Below are 22,391 nucleotides of genomic sequence, written 5' to 3' on the forward strand. Positions count from 1 at the left end.
AAATCTTAGATTGACTAACAAACCATCAGTTGCCTTAATAATTCCCTGAAATAGGATTGTAATTATTTATAATCATGCTAACAGTATTATCATTATGCCTTTTACTTCCATCTTTCCTTCCTTAGCCTATTGATGTTTTGATACAATTATCTCCAAATGAGCACTTTGAAGGTTTAGTAAATTATCAGATAAAATATCAAGTATTTACTTTTCAGATAGTTTTGAAAATTCTAGTTTCAAAAATTTACAATTCTGCCTTTTTAAGAACGCTTTTTGTTCATACTTGGCTTAAAATGGACTTTTTCAATACGTTTTTTCCCACTAATTATTGACCACTTGTAATAATAAAATGATTTATTCTTTTTTTAATTCTTAACATCAGCTCTTGTGTCTAATTGTATCTTTCAGAATGGAAATTGGAGAACTGGAAGAGGCACGATGTCAATCAGGTATTCATTAAATTTAATCGTGTTTAAATTCAATTTCTCCTATAAGAAGTTTAGACCAAAAAAAATCTGGAAAAAAAAAAGTGTATTAGTAATAATGATGGTAAAGGATTTTTCTAAAATATTTCAGTTACCAAGGGAAATCCTGTTACTGTGAATATTTTAGCCCCAAGTAATCTTTCTTTGGCAAAATAAAAAAAAAAAGAAAAGCAGCCTCAAGTAAAACTGAAAGGAGGAGACTCCCTCCAAACAACACTGGGTAATTAAAGAATTATTATGCAAATTGAAATTTGCATGCCTTTTCAATTTTTGTCATTTCTTGTCATGGTTGCCTTGTTTAGTTGCTTTAAGCACAGATCTAACAAAACCCCGTTATGGGTTTCTTTCTTGTTAGCGTGTCAGTTACTGTTTCTTTTTTATTAACACACACTTTATCTTTAATTCTACCTAGAATTTTTACAAATGTAATGGGGAAAAAGTGACAAGAATATGTAGATTACTCAGCTAGAAAACTTAATTATAGGAAAATTCATGGCCAACCTAATCAAATTAGACTAGTAACATCATCTGTAAATGTGAAGCATAGAATTTCATTGTTGAAAATATGCTAGGTAGACAGCCATCTCCACTATTTGTAGAAGGCCCGGCATCATTGGTATGTGGCCTCTAAAATGGCAAAAATGTCTTACTTTCTCCAGCTCACCTCACAAGCTGACATTCCTTATTGTAATGAATAAACCAAGGTCTAGGATCTCATTTTCAGGCCTGTAGTTACAGAAAAATGGTCTCTCTTCTCAGGATGGATGCTTATAAACCAAGTAAGTGAAAATGTATAGAATCAGATAACAGTCTGTTAATTTGCAATAAAAATCACCATCAAATGGATAGGAATAACTTAAAAGTCCATAAAAAAGGAATATGTTTTACTTATAGCCAGGCTGGATCATAATTAAAAACTAAATATAGATTCAGCTCTTGCTTTCCAAATAATCTTACTTCAGATCTATATTAAATGAGAATTTCTTTATTTATTCCTTCTGCCAGCATTGTTTTGTGTCTGGAGTGTGTTTAAACATTGTGCAAACACTAACATTAAAACATTGAAACATTAATACATTGACATTAAACATCATGTAGAGGATAAAATGGTGAGTAAAAGCAGACACAATCCCTGTGCTGGGAAGCTTATAGTTTAGGGTAAGATAAAATTTATATTTATTTGTATTCATCATGCAAAGATATATAAAATTATAGCTGTGATAAGGCCTGTGAAGTGATTAGTGCATGAAGTGGATGTTTCTGGTGGACTGTGTGGTCAGCAGAAGCTTTCTGAGAAAGTGAGGCTCAAGCTGAGATTGAAGAGTGAGTAGGAGAGGAGTTCCCATTGTGGCTTAGTGGTAAGGAACTCAACTAGTATCCATAAGGATGTGAGTTCGATCCATGGCCTTGCTCAGTGGGTTAAGGATCCTGTGTTGCTGTGAGCTGTGGTGTAGGTCACAGACACGGCTCAGATCCTGTGTTGCTGTGGCTGTGGTGTAGGCCGGCAACTGCAGCTCCGATTCAACCCCTAGCCTGGGAACTTCCATATGCTGTGGGGGTGGCCCTAAAAAGACAAAAAAAAAAAAAAAGAAAAAAGAGTAGGAGTTGCCAGGCCAAGGCAGGAGGAGGAGAGCCTTCCAGACAGAGGAGCAACATGTGTGCCCAGAGCTATGGTAGAAGGTGCATGGCATTTTAAAGGATCTTGGAAGAAAGCAGTGTACAGAGCAGCAGGGACCGTGGTGTGATGTGAGGCAGAAGAAGGCAGACACTAGATCATGCAGGGCCTCACAGGCCCTGTGGACTTAATCCTTAAGTTTGAGGATGCCCTCAAAATGTTTGAAGCCTGGAGAGTGACATGATCTGAGTTTCTGTATAAGGGTTCCTCTGGCTGCAGCATGGAGAACAGATCAGAGGAGGCCAACGGTGGATTCTGGGGGAAGGAGAGAAGGCAAACAGGGGACCATTGGAGTTTTCAGTTTTCTGAAATGGTACAGTTTTCTGAGAGTGACAATACCAGATCCTTAACCCAGTGAAATGGTTACAGTTTTCTGAGAGTGACAATACCAGATCCTTAACCCAGTGGGCCACCAGGGAGCTCCCCAAACTCCAACTTTAAATGGGGGCTTGAGAAGGTATCTGGAGAGGAGCCACAGTGAAATGGAAGATACTCAGTGGAGAGATGTTACAGAGGTCCAGAAGGGGTGGTCTGCACTGTGCAGGGTGGTCAAGTGATTGTAATCACTACAACAGTATTTGTAGCCACCAATTAATTGGTGCAGGGTGACTGTGCACCAGGTACTTCTCATTTGATCCTGCCATAACCCTGTAAGGGAGAAACATCTATTGATTTTTTAACTAATAATGAAACGGAAGCACTGGAGAGGTTAAATAACCTGCCCAGGATCTCAGAGATCACAAGCAAGTATATAAAACTGGGCATTCTGTCATCTTGGCACTTTGCTGCATGAAAAATTGAAGGGACTAATGTAAAAGCAATCAATTAGATGGTAAAAAATGGAGGTTATTAATTCTTTAGAGAGCGAGGTCTTCAGGGTGATAGAGTCAAAGCAAGTTGGAGTGGCCTGAGGAGCAATGGGGAGGGGAGGCCATGGAGACAGAAAGCAAGGAGAGCTCTTCTATGACATTGGACTTGAAGGGGAGCTACTTGGAAGGGAGGTATCCAAAAAGTATTTGAGGCCTTTTGTCTAAAGAGCTTCTTATCTGGTTTATACTTTTTTTGGACTTCACTGGTTGGCAGTACAACCTCCTTTTGACACATACTTTCTTTTCTTTCTTTAGTTAATATATATATAAATATATTTCTCCAGTTAAAGTCTGCTATTACTGTTTATTTTCTGTCTAGTTAAAGCATCCCTTTCATAATACTCAGAAACTATTTCATAGGGTGATCAAAGTTCGTTTTGTTTTGTTTTGTTGGTCATGCTCATGGCATGTGGAAATTCCCAGGCCAGAGATCAAACCTACACCACAGCTGTGACCCAAGCCACAGCAATGACAATGCCGGATCCTTAACCCACTGAGCCACCAGGGACCTCCAGGGTGGTCAAGTTTTTAGCTCCTAGAATAAATGACTTTTTGTTATAGCATATTTTACATTTGGAACTCTTAGTAGTTTCCTTTCAAATTTAATTTTTCATGATTAAAAAAGGTTCATGTACCTCTAGCAAATGACATTTTTAGAGATCAATATCTACTGTGAAGGAGTTCCTGTCATGGCTCAGTTGTTAACGAACCTAACTAGTATCCATGAGGATATGGGTTTTATCCCTGGCCTTTCTCAGTGGGTTAAGGATCCTGTGTTGCCTTGAGCTGTGGTGTAGGTTGCAGACATGGCTCAGATCCTGTGTTGCTGTGGCTGTGGTGTAGGCCAGCAGCTACAGCTCCAATTTGACCCCTAGCCTGGGAGCCGCCATATGCCACGGGAGTGGCCCTAGAAATGGCAAAAGACAAAAAAAAAAAAAAAATCTACTTATGTATTAAATAAATATTTGGGAGTTCCCTGGTGGCTCAGCAGGTTAAAGATCCTGGGCCTGGGAATTCCACCTGCTGGAAAAAAAAGTGGCAAAAACAAATTTTTTAAGGTAATGAATGATAAAGAATATCGTAGTTATCTTTCAAAATATAGTTATATTACTAAGTTTCCTTGTTGATATCTGTAGACTTCTTAGATTTAAATTTTTTCTGTTTGCAGGCTGATATTGCACCATTGATGGCTTCTCTTATTGGAGTTCCCTTTCCTCTTAATTCAGTGGTAAAGAATGCAATTTTCTTAACTTTCAGAATAAAAAAATTACTGTGTAATAAAATTTACTTTTTGTTTCTGAATTATCTTTGATTACATTTAAAACCTTTTTCTTTATATTTCCTTCTAAATATATAACACCTCATAATTATGTATGAATGCGCAGCGTAGAGCACAAGCGTAATAGCTTTTCTTTAAAATTTTTTATTTTCCAAAATGTCTAGGATTTATATCTTTGTATTTTAGTTACAAGTGGTGAAAATATATAAGTACTTTTTATTGTAAGCAGCAGAAACTGAATCCATTTAAAGGAAATTTATTAAAAATATACTAGTGGTTTGCTGGATCAAAGGGGGAATGAACAGGAACCAAGGGTGCTCTGGAGACAGGGAAATCAGTACTCCATGGCCCCATGGCAGGACTAGTCTGCTCAGGACGCCAACATTAGGGGAGCATAGCATTATACCTGTTGTACTGTCCATTCCTTGCCTCTCAAGAGTCAAATTCCAGTGCTTTACCATTTGAGTGGTCTAGCCTGTGTTACTTGTCTACCCCCAAGTAAGGGAAGGCAGGGCCCCATTAGAGACCCACCATGTTGTGTCTAATGGGAAGAGTTCTCAACATATAATGGTAATGCTCTTCTGATGGTAATGCTGTTAAGAATGGCAACTGGGAGTTCCCGTCATGACTCAGTGGTTAACAAACCCGACTAGCATCCACGAGGATGTGGGTTCGATCCCTGGCCTCACTTGGTGGCTTAAGGATTCGGCGTTGCCCTGAGCTGTGGTGTAGATCGCAGATATGGCTCAGATTCTGTGTTGCTGTGGCTCTGGCGTAGGCCAGCAGGTACAGCTCTGATTGGACCCCTAGCCTGAGAACCTCCATATGCTGCAGGTGTTGCCCTAAGAAAGAAAGAAAAAAAGAATGGCAACTGGATGCTGAAAAGCTCAAACACAAGCGAACAAAATCCATGCACACCAGTCATTCTTACTAGCTCTGCAAATCAAACTTTAAAAATAATGTCACCACAACTACCTCAGAACTCTGAGTAATGTGACCACTGTAGACATAATTATGTGTGTATGTGTATAACTGAAACAAGTTTCACAAAACAATCCTTGCTCTCACTACACATAGTATACTTTCATTTTTCTTATTACATCTTTTGTTTTTGGGCCATACCTGCATCATGTTTTGGAAATTCCTGGGCCAGGGATTGCACCTATGCCACGACAGTGACCTAAGTCACTGCAATGACAGTGCCAGATCCATAACCTACTGTGTCACAAGAGAACTCTGTCTTTTTTTTCTTTTGAAGCATGTTGACTGTGGCCCACCGTAGTAACGTTTTGTGTGTGCAGAGTACTTCACTGCCTGCAGCATAGTAATCTTTTGGTAAATATTAGGTTTTATTGAACTTAATTCATCCCTTTTGCTTCATTTACTTTATTACATCTACTTTGTGAGAAAAATAATAGATCATTTCTCAGTCATGGTTTTAAAAGTATTTTTTGTTTAATTATACCAGGAATTTATTCGTCCATATGTCTTGTCCCTATTGCTCTTCGTAAGTCTGTTTTTTATAAGAGTTCTGAGCTTTGTTAGTACTCTTATTAAATCTGTGTTTATTATTTATAGGGGATCCTTCCTGTGGATATATTAAACACCACTGACCTCTTCAAAGCAGAGAGCATGTTTACAAATGCAGTACAGATCCTTGAACAATTCAAGGTAAGATAAGAACACACACAAAAATGGACACCACTACAGTTTTTAAATTGAATGCATTAAGTAAAAATACTTGATTTGGTGTTTTAAGAAATAATTTTCTATAATTTATTATCTTTAAATTTTGTGTATTTGACTAGTGTCATAAAGTTTCACATTTCTGAGGTGCAGGTTCCATGAATCAGTTTGAAGGTATAGAATTACCTTTGAGAGTGTCCTGACTACCACACATGCTTATAAAGACTACAAACCAAGTCCCCCCGCCACACTTGCCTGGCCATGCCCACAGCATATGGAGGTTCCCAGGCTGGGGATTGAATCCCAGCTGTAGCTGCAATCTATACCACAGCTGCAGCAATGCTGGATATTTTTTTTTGTCTTTTTTTGCTATTTCTTGGGCCGCTCCAGCGGCATATGGAGGTTCCCAGGCTAGGGGTTGAATCGGAGCTGTAGCCACCGGCCTACGCCAGAGCCACAGCAACGCGGGATCCGAGCCACGTCTGCAACCTACACCACAGCTCACGGCAACGCCGGATCATTAACCCACTGAGCAAGGGCAGGGACCGAACCCGCAACCTCATGGTTCCTAGTCGGATTCGTTAACCACTGCGCCACGACGGGAACTCCCAATGCTGGATGTTTAACCCACTGCACCACAGCAGGAACTCCGAAACCAAGTCTTTATCAGTAGGATTTGTCTTGTAAAAGTAGTGTTAGAAATTGTAACATTTCTTATCATTCTGTGTATATTATTACATGCATTAAGAAATGACCATTTAACTGAAAATTTCTGTTATTCTTGTTAGCATTATTGCAGCTTGGTATATTATGTTTCCTAAGAGTTAAAGAAGTATAGTTTAATTATAAATATGTTATTTTGCAGGCTTGATATGCTTAATTCTCAGCTTATTTTAACAGTATGATAATATTAAAATTTACTTTAAATATTTATGAAATAATATAGCACCACACAATTCCATTTATTTCTATCCCTGAAGAACCATTTTAATAGATGTTTATATTTCAAAATGAAATCAGTTTTTTTCTCATTTATAATAAAATATTTTTATGCTTGGTTCCCAGGTGAAAATGACTCAGAAAAAAGAAGCTACTTTATCGTTTTTGTTTACACCCTTTAAGTAAGTCTCTCTCTCTTTTTTTTTTTATTGTAAGAAAGAATTTTCAATGAGTTTGAAAGCTTGACAGGATAGGTAAATTACTTAAAAACTTTGTCTTTTTGTGTACATTAGTATAGTCTTCCAAATGAAAGCCTCTCCTGTTGTTTTATAAATAATGAGCCAGATGCTCTATATCTTTGAATGGCTGGTAGAGGAAATACAGGAGAGCAGAGAGATATGGGAAACATTAAGGAGATAAATTTAAAGGGTTGGACCGGAAAGGTGTGGGGACTCTTCAGTTGATAGGGAAGATGCTTATGCCATTATGGCATATAGAAAGAAAGAAGAGCTGGTAGGAGAGGCAAGGATGAATGTTATTAAGTTCAACTTACAGTTAAAGATACCAATTAATTAGTTAGAAATAGGGACTTGGATCTCAAGATAGAAATGAGTTTATTATGAAGATTTTGGCATCATCAGCATAAGTATGGTGGCAGAAAGTGTTATACATGTAGGAGGCTCTAGGGAGAATGTAGACAGTGATAATAAAAGGCTGGTGATAGAGTTCTGGGGAATACTGACAACTACTTGGGAAAAGAGGAGAGCAGATTTTCATGGGCAACAGATTTTGTCCCACATCCAGAAAGATGTTTCCCTTAAATTAGGATTGGGGAGACTTGGGTCACAAACCTGACTCTGTGCCACTGACTTGGGAGGGTTCGCTCAACCTCCTTGGGCTTCATTTGCAATTAGCAGGGATTCACATTTAATTAGTAAAGATTTTGCTCTTGACCAAAATAATAGAAATTGCTTGAAATATGGATGGTAGGGATGTGATTGAATGACTTCACTGGAGTTGTTTTTGACAACTTATATAGCACTAGAGTGGTATTCATAAACTAGAAACTATTGCCCTCTGAATCATGTAATAACAATTCTGTATACCAGCCTGCCTGACTGTCTGCCTGTGTGTGTGTGTGTGTGTGTGTGTGTGTGTGTGTGTGTGTGTGTAGGAGAGTGAAAACAAAGCAAAATTAGGATTTTGCAAGTTATGATCATATGAAATAAGATGATACATGTCAATGGTAGAATTATCTTTGAGGAGTGTCCCTAATTATAAGATCATCATATATACTGATAGAGATTACAAGCCAAGACTTTATCAGTTGGAATTTGCCCCATATTATATCATTTAGGTATCTTATGCATATGTTTATTTGTAACACAGTGGTATAGTCAGGCCAAACAAAATAAACAAGTAAATGAACAAGAAATATATTATCAATTCTTGGTATGAAGAAAATATACAGGACATTGAGAGTAACTGAGGGTTACTTTAGATCAGTTACTTTAGAAAGACTGATCAGGGAAATGCTCTTCTGCAAGGGATTCAAGTGCACACTGCCCACCTTCTTCCCCTTGGCCTAGAGACTGACCATGAACTTCTCCAGCTTTGATGCTCAACATCTGCCTGAAACCCCACTACTAACTCTGTGTCATGTGGGGGCCCAACAGAATGGTTGATTCCCACCCTGGGCTTACCCATCCTGCCTGCAGATTTGTCTGGCTGGAAATACTCATTCATCAAGAGCCTGCAATAAGATAAAACAAGGAGTTGACTCATGAGGAAATAAACAATTGAAGAATTAGAAAAGAACTTAAAAATACTAAAATCCTCAGAAATATCTGTGAAACTGTTATATCTATAAAATTTAAAATGCAGCACACACTTTGCAAAATGATAGAGAATACAGGCTGTATTTTTTTTTTAATGGGAAATGCAGCCAAAACTTACAGAATAATAAATTGTATAGGATTGGTCCAAATGGCAGGCAAATCTTCCCAATTAGAATGGGAAATAGACCTCAAATGAAGTGAAATGAATTTCAGGAGGTGATGGATTAAGAAGCTGAAGGAAGGGAGTTCTCGTCATGGCTCAGCGGAAACAAATCTCACTAGTATCTATGAGGATACAAGTTTGATCCTTGGCCTCCCTCAGTGGGTTAAAAATCCAGTGTTGCTATGAGCTGTGGTATAGGTTGCAGATGTGGCTCAGATCTGGCATTGCTGTGGCTATGGCATAGGCTGGCAGCTGCAGCTCCAATTTGACCCTTAGCCTGGGAACATCCACATGCCGCAGGTGCAGCACCCCCCCCCCAAAAAAAGAAGAAGCTGAAGGAAACATTGGAAGGCATACATTTCTTCATCCCTATACACTGGAAACTTCAGGGAAGGAAAACATTTCAAACTGTACAAGAAAGCATGCTTTGGAGTTCCCTGGTGGCCTAGCCTTAAAGATCCAGCCTTGTCACTGCTGTGGCGCAGGTTTGATCTCTGACCTGGGAACTTGCACATGCCCGGTCCATGGCATGCAGGCCCGGCCAAAACGAAGCAAACAAACAAAAAAGCATACTTCAACTATGAAGCAACTAAGATGTGACGTGATTTTGAACAGTTGTTAGGAGTATAAGAAAGGGAAGTCATTTGAAGATTGGCAGGTGGATCAAGGCTTCAGTGAAATAGATGAGAAGGTTTAATTATAGTATAAAACTTTTTTACTCAGTGAATGCTATTTAAGTAATCATAATAATGTATATCTTGGTTTTTAAGAGTCAAACCTTAGAAAAGCAAGTATGATCTGAGTACAGTGGGCTCTTTATTTTTCTCTATTTGAGTTTTTTTCATTTCTACATCATTTCCTTCCTTCTAGTCACCTTTATATATATACCTAATGTCAGCATTGTCCACTTAATTATATCAAGTAATTATTGGCACATAAACATCATAAAAGATGAAAGAATACTGTGGACACAGCAGAACAACTCAGTTTCTTGTTACAAATAATTGTTCAGTGAAGTCCTTCCTTTTGAATAAGTGCCATGTTTCCTTTTTCTTCTTAGAAATATGTTGTTCACTCATTAATTCTTAAGTCTGAGAAAATTTATCTAGGATATTTACAGTTTAAAATTCAGTCTTGAGATTTTACTTTCATGATCAGTTTCATTGGCATCACTAGATTTTAGTTTAATAATATCTCCCTACCATTCTTCCCTTGTCTTATTTAGTCTTTTCTAGCATGAATAATTGATGAATAATACAATAGTTCCTAGGGTGGTGAAATAGCAAATGTATCAAGCAAGATAAAGGAAGAATAAGAGTGCTGAGATCCTATAGCATATCTGAGAGTTGTAAAAGGATCCAATATGGTAATTGCATATCCTGCTTTATCCTATTCTTTAAAAAAATAATTAACTTTTATCTTTGATATTTTAAAGACTTCAAGAAAGGAATAAATGTCACAAAATGTTCATTGTGACAAGTAGAATTGCTCAGAAAATCCTCAAAGCTAAAATTGGGTCTATTGCTATACAAAGGAATGACCAGCAGGTGGAGCTATATGATTAGAAGAAGCATAGTTTGGCAGTGTGTGAATACCTTTAAAGGGAGAAAAGCACTTTCCTTTTCTATTTGAAAAGTGTGTACTATAGAGGCCCAAGTAAAACAAGAAAAACATTAAAAGAAAAAATTCCATGAAATGATAAAATAACAAGAAAATTCTCTTAACAGATATTGTAGAAAAAAATGAAAATGGGAAGGAGATATTGTACCTTGCCGACAGAAGGCAAAACATGTTCTATTTTATTTTAAAATTACTATGTAAATTCAGGAAACTTAAATTTTAACAAAGTATTTTATTTTAATGTATTTTATACTAAAATGACAAAAGATATTTTGGTTCTTTTTAATATTTTTTTTATTTTAGTGTGATATGGGTTAAAGACCCTTAGGCCAAATTTAGATACTGGGTTTTTTTTTTTTTTTTTTTGGCTTTTGTTGTTGTTATTGTTGTTGTTGTTGCTATTTCTTGGGCTGCTCCGCCGGCATATGGAGGTTCCCAGGCTAGGGGTTGAATCGGAGCTGTAGCCACCGGCCTACACCAGAGCCACAGCAACGCGGGATCGGAGCCGCGTCTGCAGCCTACACCACAGCTCGCGGCAACGCCGGATCATTAACCCACTGAGCAAGGGCAGGGACTGAACCCGCAACCTCATGGTTCCTAGTCGGATTCGTTAACCACTGCGCCACGACGGGAACTCCTAGATATTGGTTTTAATGTGAATCTTTCTACTGCTTCATCCATCTGATATACTAATTATTTACTAAAAATGTAATTCTATTCCTCAAACCTGAAATTCTTTTTAAAAAGTAACTTTTATACGTTACATACCTACATAGGAAAATATTCATTTACTTTATTATGACATGAAAGATGACATAAGATTCAACATCATTGGTCAGTCTAAAGGAGTGCAAATTTTTCTAGAAATAATTTTTTAATCCTGATTTTTCTGCCTTTGTCTTGTTGATAAAGTTTTTCCTTTAAACATCCTAAAAAGGAATGGAGTAGATATCATTGGGTATCTCTAAAATATCATGTGTTAATGAAAATGAAATATCTTTGTAATGAAAATGTGAGTAAAGAAGACCCAGCACCTCAAACGGCAGCATTTTAAGGAGATTTTACCCTCCGAACAGTAGTTCTCTCTGACAAATTGATGATGAAAATTTTGATAATCCTAAAACTTGTTTATTTTCTTCCACAGTATTCAAATAACCTATGGGGAAAAGATGGAGCAATAACAATCACAACAAAGAAATATGCACAACTAATATTTATTTCTCTTTTGCTTGTTAGTAAGCTTAATAGGTAATAATAGATTCTTTTAAAATGTTTTCAATGTAAAAATTTAGTTAATAAAAAGAAAAATTTTCATAGAAGTTATTATGTAGAAATATGTTTCCATTATCATCAAATATTTACTTCTGCCAAATTCTCTTTCCTCCTCTCTGGGATTCCAATTTTATACACACACACACATTTCTCCTGGCCGCAGTGATATGTATTTTTTTTAAAGGTCTTTTCTGTATTTTTTTCCTGCTCTTCAAGGTTGAGGCAAGATATTTTCTATTGACCTATCCTCTAATACACCACATCTCTCTTCTGCTTTGTCTAGTTTGCTGCTATTGAGTTCTTAATTTCAGTTACTACTTTTTTTCAGTTCTAGGATTTTTGTTTTAATTTATGTAAAAAGGAGATTACAGTTATTTGATGTAATTTTCTACCTTATTCATCATTATCAAATGCATTAACCACAATTATTTCAAAGTCTTTATTTGATAATGTCAATAACCATTTTGTTAGTGACTTTGTTTTTATAGTCCTTTTTCAGCTGGCCCTGTTGTTGGGTCTGGTAGTTTTTAAATGAACCCTTATCATTATGTATTAAAAGTTTTAGAATCTCTGGCTTATCTCTTTCCCTGGAGAGGTTTTACCTTATCCTCTGACAGGCACAGAGCAGTAGCTGATTTAAGGCTGTGTTGCAGTTTGTTTCTGTTCTGACTGGTTTGTTCCTGCTCTTAGAGTGGAGCCTCCCAAGGATCTCAGCTGAATCTTGTGTTTTCTAGAGCGTTTCTTCTCAGCTGGCTCCTGAACACCAGAGTTTGTCTCTCATATATCTTGAAACCACCTTCTTCCCAGCCTCTCATCCTGTTGTCCTACACAGCTACACAGCTGAAGCATTCAGCTGAATGGCGAGCTTACTTTCTCTCTCACCAGGACTTGGCCTCTGTTTTTTATCTGAGATCTCTATATATAATAGAATTTAAATTTTTGCTTGTGAAAGTTCCTGCTCTGAAGTTCCCAATGTGGCTTAGTGGATTAAGGACCTGACTTTATCTCTATATGAGCATGCAGGTTCAATCCCAGGCCTTGCTCAGTGGGTTAAGGACCTGGCATTGCTGCAAGCTACAGTGTAGGTCGTACTGATATGGCTCAGATCCGATGTTGCCCTGGCTGTGGGATAGGCCGCAGCTACAGCTCTGACTTGACCCCTGGCTTGAGAACTTTCATAATGCCACAGGTGTGGCCATAAAAAGAAAAAAAAGTTCCTTCTCTCATTCTTCTTAAGACTTCACTTCAGAACTGTATTGAATTAGTTTACGTAATTTCAGATGCTTTCTGTGTTTTTTAAAAATCCAGAATGAAAATTGTGTATTATTCTTTCATTTTTATTTTCTTTTGCATCCCCAAATCCTGGCTGCATTGTCTGCCGCAAACTGTAATTTTTATCTCTACTGTCTGATAAGGTTGCCAGAGGCTTTGTTGGATTCTCTAAGTCCAGCAGCAGCTGTCTGCCCAAATTCTTAGGCTTTTCCCTGTGTACTAATGGTCTAAGGGTTACAGTCTGTAGAATGTTGGCATATTTCCCTTCTCTGTAGGATCTAAACCCTTCGATTTTTGGTGGTCTCAGCAGTTCTCTAGTACCTTTAAAAAAATTTAATTTTATTTCATCAGGCTTTCTAGTTATTCTTGGTGGAAGTATTGGTATGTCCAGGCTTTCCCATCATAGCCAGAAAATATGGTTAAATTTTAGTGTTTTAATTATTTTATTTTTAAAAATCTTAGGTTAGTAAAATGTAAATGAAAAATACATATTTACAATAAAAATCATGCAACTGATAATAAAAATTCCATGCCTATGTCCCAGTCTTTACAGTCTTTTTTCCTGGAGGCAGAGTTGCAGTTTCTTATGCATCCGTCTTTATGTGTCATGTGTACATATGTATGTGCATATATCCCTTTTGCTAACATATTTAAAATTTTGAGTATGAAATTCTTCAAACACACTGAAAAGAGTAGAGAATATGACAAAAACCCTTGTACCTACTATCCAGGTTTAAGAAATTTTAACATTTTACCATATTTCTTTTGATCCTCTTTTTTACTTAGGAAATAAAAGTAGTATAATATAACTGAATCCCTATTTTTTTAAAATCTACCATTTTTTTTTGAATTCTCTTTTTTGTCATTCATTATAATTTTCATGATTTATCCATATTGATGCATGAAGATTCCCTTTATTCATTTTAATTTATATTTGCTATTCCTTTGATTGCTCTCCCTTATTTTGTTGTTTTGTATTTTTTGCATAGATGTTAAAATATTGTACCTTGGAATTCCTGCTGTGGTGCAATGGGTTAAAAATCCAAACTTCAGTGGTTCAGTTTGCTTCAGAGGTGCAGGTTCAATCCTGGCCTGGCTCAGTGGGTCAAAGGATCTGGCATTGCTGCACCTGTGGCTCAGATTTAATCACTGGCCCGGGAACTTCCATATGCTTCAGATACAGCCATAAGAAAAATAAATAAATAAATAAATAAATAAATAAATATGTGATAGATATATGAAAAGGTGATATCTATCTATACATTACTTTATATTCTGGACTTTACATTTCCCACAAAACTTCTTTATGCTTAAAATATGTGATCCTGAGACTTAATTTGAAACCCCTCTCAACTTACGGAAAACAAAAAATTACATGGGGAACGAGTTTATGAGTCTTTAGTAATGATACATTGAGGTTTGAATAGAACATTTTGATGAATTCCAGACATATTTCTGAACCTTTGATATGTCCCTAGATTTATAAATTGTCCATTTAGAAAAATATAATATCTATTATTTAGATATAAATTAGGCTGCCCCTTTTTTTAACCTAAGTACTCCATATATAACATAATGTTTCATATATAATGTGATTAATATAAATATTTATCTTTAAAATGTTTCTTTCATTTTTCCTAAGATTTCACTTGAGAACACATATGAAATTAGCTTAATTTAGTTTTGGACAAACTTTTTAAAAAATCCTTTTAAGTAGTTTAGCACATTGGTGCTTTAAGAATGGCAATATATGTTCTTTTATTTTCTTCCTTTTTTAGGACTTTTATATTTTGATAACATTTTAATTAAGATTTATTGATTCATTTTATGCGCTTTGAAGTTTGCTAAGCATTATTGATATTAACGAAAATAATTAATGGTCCATATGGAGGTTAAAATTTAATTGAAGAGAAATAAATTGATCATTAGACCACACTAAAGTGCTAATGGTGTGAGGTAAGATTTGGAGTGGCCCATAAAAGATGATGAAGATTTGATTTTGGAAAGCAGAGAGGGAGGATCTTTATGAACACTAACGCTAATGTCAGTGCAAGCAAGATGAAGAATCGGGAGTTTAACCATTTTATAACTGAGGGCATATGTTTGGGATAGTAGGAAATTAAATAGATTAGAAGCAGATGGTCATCAGTAGTCCAGCTAGTTGAGAATTGATGAAGTAAACAGTAAGATACCCATATCAATACCAAGAACATTAGAAGATGCAGTCAGTAATTTTGGAAGTGGAGGGGATCAGTGCAAGGAGAAGGAGATCAACCAGAAGGGTTTTATGGAACTTTGGAAAATTCATCTTAGATGTAGCCTTCAGAGAATGCCTATGTCCTTTGGGCCTGTAATTCCATTTCTAAGACTTCTAGGAAGATATTCCAAAATGCGTGGTGTCTAAAGGACAGAGAACTGGAACATAGCAATCTTTTGAAGTAACTTGTTTTTCTGTAATGTATTCTTGCTTCCTTGTGCCTTTTTCCTCCAAATCCCAGTGAGTCCAGGGGGTGGGGAATTTTCCCACAGTCTGACAGGGTGGTAGGGAAAGATCTGGGATCCCTTGGAGTAGGCACAGATTCTCCATCAGGGACCTCTATAGAACTCTAGAGGGTTCATAGACAAGCTGCTGGGGTTCATGAATTTTCTGAAGTTACACTTAAGATTTGGGTTTATGTTTAGTTTCTAGATCGAGTTTCAGATTTTGAAAGATGTCTATGACCCTACCCAAATGAGTAACATTGCTTTTAAGATGCCCTTTCTATAAATCTCCATCTTAACTCTTTAGAAGCTGCTGAACCAAGTGGGAAGAAGACAAATGATTATATGTTGAGCCATGAAATTGCCAGAATTTAATTTAGTCATTTTTGACATACAAAAATATCAATTTCAGGAGTTCCCATCGTGGCTCAGCAGAAATGAATCTGACTAGCATCCACGAGGATGCAGGTTTGATCCCTGGCCTTGCTTATTTGGGTTAAGGATCCTGTATTGCCATGAGCTATGGTAGGATGGCGGCTACAGCTCCCATTTGAAACCTAGCCATATGCCACAGGTACGGCCCTGAAAAGACCAAAAAAAATTAATATATATATATATATATATATATATATATATATAGATTTCACAAGATCCAGCATAATATATATATATATATATATGTATATATATATATATTTTTTTTTTTCTGCTTTTTAGGGCTGCACCCATGACATATGAAGTTCCCAGGCTAGGGGTCAAATCAGAGCTGCAGCTGCTGGCCATAGCCATAACAAAATGGGATCCAAGCCACATCTGTGACCTACACCACAGCTCAGGGCAACACTGGATCCTTAACCCACTGAGTGAGGCCAGGGATTGAACCTGCATCCTCATGCATACTAGTCAAGTTCATAACCTGCTGAGCCACAATGGGAACTTCCAACCTAATATATTCTTAAATAATTTTTTTGACACTTTTGGAAAGTAAAAGTATTTGCTTAAGCAGTCCATGTTCAATTTTCTGTTTAAATATACTTATTTAAAAATTACTTATGCAGTATTAGGAGTATTTCCTATGTATTTAAGTTTTCTACTTTGGTAAACCTTAGGACAGAGAAATGGTGGAACGAGAAATGTAAGATAATGGAACCAAAAACGTATATGGTGTAATAAAAAAAATAGCAGATAGGTTCACATTGTTCACTAACTTTACTTGCTGGTTATGCTATGCCTGGATCTGTTTTTTGTTTTTTGGTTTTTTTGTCTTTTAGGGCCACACCTGCAGCATATGGAGGTTCCCTGGCTAGGGGTCTAATCGGAGCTACAGCTGCCGGCCTACACCACAGTCACAGCAACACCAGATCCGAGCTGCATCTGTGACCTACACCACAGCTCACGGCAACGCTGGATCCTTAACCCACTGAGCAAGGCCAGGAATCGAACCCATGACCTCATGGTTCCTAGTTGGGTTCGTTTCCGCTGCGCCATGATGGGAATTCCTGCCTGGATCTCTTTGATAATGCGAATTCTCAGGCCCTGCCTGACTCGGGTACAAAGGACCACAGTAAATCTGCCTTGTCTGTTAGTCTACTATGAGCATGAGAGGGGTGAGCGTTGTAATGCAGACCATTCGTTTGCTTTTCCATTGATTACATTAATTTAATCAGAATATCTTTGTTAACCAGAGCGTTTCATTTCCTCCAATGATGTAGTATATGATTGTCATAAGTGGAGTTTGGTAGTTGAAACTTTGAATCAAAAAAAACCAAATTTAACAATAAGCTGTTTCTTGAAAGATATAATTTGATATCATTTGGCTCAGGGTAGGTTTGTTTCTCTGGTTTCTCAGTTTTGACCATCCTTTTATTTTCAGTTAAACAAACAAACAGAAAAACCAAGAAAAAATATAATTGAAATGAGGAAATATTTTAAACCTAAACCATTTTTTTTCTTGTGTAGGTCACTTTCTGATTCTAAGCAGATCAACATTTTAAGAAAAGCAAGATCTTATATAAAACAGAAGAAGTATGATGAAGCAGTAAGTGTGTAGGCCTCGTATATATAAATAGCTGATCATTCAGGTATGGGATGGGGCAAGAATGATGATGGAAAGCACAGTGGACAGGCCTAGGAGCTTTCCTGAACCCTCAAGGAAGGGTTGAATTTCCTATGTAGCTGCTTTATCCATGGACATATTTCTCTTGTTTCAGATAATGTAAACTTTTTATCATTAACACTGGAAATGAACAATTGCCATTTTCTCTAATGAGGAAGTGTATTCCAAGCTTCTGCCACCCTACTTATGCACAGTATTTTAGAACATGACATATTTGTGCATTTAGAATTAGCTTCACACTATTAGAAGCTTAATGATTCATAGTGAAGCTTTGACTTTTCCCAACTCCTACCCCACTATGTTTTTCATTAATTTTCTCTTTGTTAAATGGTCTCATATAATTTTAAAATAAGGAAGAATTCTATTTTTAGTTTCTAAAATTGCCTATGTAGTATGATGCATTTCTAATGCTTATTTTTGTTATGGTTTTAAAATGGCAAGCTATTCTTTGTCTCTAAAATATTGTTATTTTAATAATGTTTTGTAACTGATTTGTGTAATCTGATATGAGAAGTCAAAAGGTGTAAATGTGGGCATCTATTATTTGGCACCTATATTAGCCATTTCTTTCATATGTCATCTGAAGATAATTTCAACAGAATAAATCATTTAAAATCACTACACGTCTCATAGATAGCTTGCATTTAAAATGCCCTTTCTTATTAAGATTTAAAAATTCATTTTATTCAGGAAATTTTCTTATGCTTCAGTAAGATCCTTGAACAACTAAAATCTGTTCTTGATCCATCATCTACAGTTACTTTAATTTTAATAATTACCTTCCTTTGAAATTTAGATTTTTTAAATTCTTTCCATGTGTCATTTTATTTTTCTTTCTCCATAGGTCTCCCTTTGCAAGGAGCTGATTAATCTTGCATTAAAAGGATTGTCCTATTATCACACTTACGACAGATTCTTTTTGGGCTTCAATGTTGTTCTTGGTTTTGTGGGATGGACATCTTATGCTTCTTTATTGATCATCAAGTCTCATTGCAACCTTACCATAGGTGTTAGTAAAGAAGTCAAGGTATGTTCAGAAAATACAATGAAAAATTCAGATGATGGTGTAAAATCACTATGACTGAGGAAAGAAATTAAATGAGGTCAACGGTAATGAGTTCTTATAATGTACATGTACTAAGCTAACTATTTCATTTGCTCTTGTTGTATTGGGACTTTTCTTCTCAGTAATCTCTGTTTCTTTAGTTGGTGAAAGATTGCGTCAATAATGATGGTCCTATAACTTAGGAGGGCTATAAAGGTAGCCGTATCATTTAAATTCACATATGGCATTAACTGTGCTGATTTTCTGTTTATTTTTATAATTGCTTAGCATGTTGTAAGTATTCCATATCTTTCTACAGTACAGGTAGTCAGAAAACAATTCAAAGCAATATATTTAACTTTATCTGATATAAAGTTAAGAGCTAGAAAGAAATAAAATCACTTATTCAGAGTGTTCCTTTTAAAATGATACATGTTTTTCTGGAATTATCCTTACCCTTTTCATCTTTGTGAAATTCTTAAGTACAAATTTTTAGAACTTTCTGTTTATCCTCATTTTAAGAATTAGTCCCAGAGTTCCCTCATGGCTCAGCAGGTTTAGGATCTAGTATTATCAATGCAGTGGTGTGGGTTCGATCCTTGGCCCAGGAACTTCTGCATGCTATGGACAAGGCCAAAAAGGAAAAAAAAAAAGAATTAGTCCCTAGTTTACTATGTTTTCAATATAAAAACAAAAACACAAAACACCCCTCTTTAATAGTACTTTATATACCTGAGAAAACATAACAGTACATATATAGTCTTACTATATTAAAACACTTTACTCGGAGTTCCCTTTGTGGCTCAGCGGAAATGAATATGACTAGCATCCATGAGGATGCAGGTTCGACCCCTGGCCTCACTCAGTGGGTTAAGGATCCAGCGTTGCTGAGAGCTGTGGTGTAGGTCTCAGATGCATCTCAGATCTGGCTGGCGTTGCTGAGGCTGTGATGTAGGCTGGCAGCTATAGCTCCGATTCAACCCATAGCCTGGGAACCTCCATATGCCATGAGTGCGGCCCTAAAAAGACAAAAACGAACAAAACAAACCAAGAAAATCACTTTACTCCTTTAAAATATATTACTGTCATTTACTGGGGAGAATATGCCACTTCCATTTCTTTTCCTTCATTCATTCCAATGATTATTACCATGTCCAAATCCTCTAAAAATTTATCTGGATGGTGTATTATTAATAATAATTATCTGCATACATTTCCATTGGTAACTTTTTTCAATTTTATATTTTACTTTTCTGTAATGGAAGGAAGAACAGTAGTGTTTATTCCATTTTTTACAATGCTTTAATGTATCTTAAATCATTTCCCCCAAGTAATTTTCATTATTTGAATGAATGTGAAATTGGCTGGAATAGAAATAATTTCTTACATGGTAGGAAAAGAGACAAAAACAAAAGTGTTTTAGTAATGGATACATCTCGGCATTCAGCTGGGTTTTGAAATTTATTTTGCCATTTTAAACTCATAACAGTGCTGAAAGTAGGCATTATAATTTTTCTGTACAAAAGAGGAAACTGCAGCTGTTTAACTTGCAAAAGGCCATCCAGCTAGGATTCTGATAATGTAGAGAATATTTAATTATTGAGTGCATAGCACAATGCTGCATAGGATAAAACAAGAAATACAAAATTCAGATTCTGTCCTTAAGGAGCTTAGAATTAAATCAAGTAGGTAGGAGATGTACACATATAACCACCTTATCAAGTATAGGTCATTATACTACACTGCATTACAAAAGACAAATGTTTGACAAGTTTAATATGTGTTGAGTACTTGAGTGTGATACAAAGGAAATCTCACTTTGGCTAGGGTGATGGTAATAGGAAAAAGTAAGTCTTGGTAGAAATTTGACATAAGGCTATAGTGACAGGATGAGAATTAAAAGCAAATTGAGTGATATAAACAGAGGCAGAGTTGGGAAAATGTATTTTTATGCTGGGATAATAGGTACTATTTGTTAAACTGTGCTATTCTAGGACTGTCCTGGGTGTTTTACATTGTTATTCAGTTATGCTTAATACTACCCTAAATTTAGTGGTTATGATTATCATAATATAGATGGGGGAATTTAGGCTCACAGGGACAAATGTCTTCTCTAAGGACCCAAGTGTTAAATGACAGGACTAATATCTCCTAATTCTTAAGTTAATGCTCTTTCTACACTATGCTACCCTCAAAATAAGTACTTCAGTTTGGGTAGAATTTGGGAGATTTGTTCAAGGGACTAATAATAGGAGATAATACTCACCATATAGATTAGGCTGAAGTAATCAAAGGTTTAGATTTTATTTAGAACTTAGATTTTAGAGTTTAGATTTTATTTAATGAAGAGTTGTTATATCAGAGTTAAACCAGAGAAACAGACCAGTAGAATATATATATATATATATATATATATATATATATATATATATTTTTTTTTTTTAATGGCTGTACCCACAGCATATTGAAGTTCCTGGGCCAAGGATTGAATTTGAGCTGAAATGCAACTATGTTGTAGATGCGGCAACACCAGATACTTTACCCACTGAGCCAATCAGGGGATTGAACTTGCACTTCTGCAGCAACCCAAGCCACTGCAGTCAGATTCTAAACTGTACCATGGCAGGAACTCCCTATATGGGTCATTTCTAATTTATTACTATTACAGACAAGTCTGTAGTTCACATTCTTTCTAAGTGTAATTTGTCGCAACACCTTTTAATTGAACTCTGCATCTAACATATACTCTTCTCCTTTGCTTTTGTTAGTTAATATCTTTTGCTTTCATAAGTATCCTTATTTTGCCATGTGCTTTCCTCATTCTCTCATTACTTAGTAAAGTCTCAAAATGTTAACCCCTTAAGCCAAGTTCTATAATTCCGTCTCCATCTGTACAATTTAAACTCCTTGAAGACCAGCACCTAGAACAGAGCATGGAGTTGTGTGTGTGACCTAATAATGGTTGGATGGAGGAGCAATCACAAGCACACAGCATAGTTCATTATCATAAGATGTTTTTTAGAAGGTCTGGGGAGGCAGAGAGTTAATTCATGATGAGGTAAAAAAAAATGCCCCGCAGTCCTGTTATTTAAAATCCTTTCCACTTTTACTTCGGCTGAACAGATTTCTTTTTGATTTAGGTTCCTACAGTTAGATGTTTATCTGTAATGTCTATTACTCTATGGGTCAAAGGATTAAATAATTATATGGTATTGTACTGACTCTAGAAAGTTCCATGAATGTCTTTTTAGGTACTCTTTTAAACTTATTTTCTTATTATTTTACTATTGTCAGAATGATGTGAAACCAATTCCATTTCCCACGGTGAATACCTGCCTCAGGCATTTTTAGCCTTAGAGACTCTACCTGTCCATATCTGTTTGAGATTTGCCCCTTCTTCCATCCCCTTGCTCTGGGACCTCCGCTGCTTCTCGCCCATCTCCACTTCCACTGTTGGTTTCTGTAGTAACTTCTGGGAATAATGCACAGAAGTAGAGGAGGAGATAAGAAAAGTAAAGGTGATAGTTGTAACCATTGTTTATAAAGCAATAGTAATATTCTGGGCATTTTGTTAATAAGCTCTTTACATAATTTCATTTAAGCATTACTAACCTTCATAAACAGGGAATTATTAGTCCCATTTTATAGATG

At 36.2% G+C, this 22,391-nt stretch overlaps 1 protein-coding gene across 4 annotated transcripts in view; it reads left to right on the plus strand.

Annotated features, from left to right (window-relative positions):
* The window catches only part of PIGN (phosphatidylinositol glycan anchor biosynthesis class N), a 95,059-nt gene that overhangs the window by 25,739 nt on the left and 46,929 nt on the right, over nt 1–22,391 (plus strand). For all 4 annotated transcript variants that reach the window (XM_047767022.1, XM_047767020.1, XM_047767021.1 and 1 more), the window contains 6 exons: nt 409–449; nt 4,198–4,257; nt 5,887–5,979; nt 7,060–7,115; nt 17,539–17,617; nt 18,540–18,722. In XM_047767022.1, the coding sequence (XP_047622978.1) occupies nt 409–449; nt 4,198–4,257; nt 5,887–5,979; nt 7,060–7,115; nt 17,539–17,617; nt 18,540–18,722 (512 nt within the window). The remainder of the gene's footprint in view (nt 1–408; nt 450–4,197; nt 4,258–5,886; nt 5,980–7,059; nt 7,116–17,538; nt 17,618–18,539; nt 18,723–22,391) is intronic.

The sequence above is a fragment of the Phacochoerus africanus genome, chromosome 2 (assembly GCF_016906955.1).
Source record: "Phacochoerus africanus isolate WHEZ1 chromosome 2, ROS_Pafr_v1, whole genome shotgun sequence".
Lineage (NCBI taxonomy): Eukaryota > Metazoa > Chordata > Mammalia > Artiodactyla > Suidae > Phacochoerus > Phacochoerus africanus.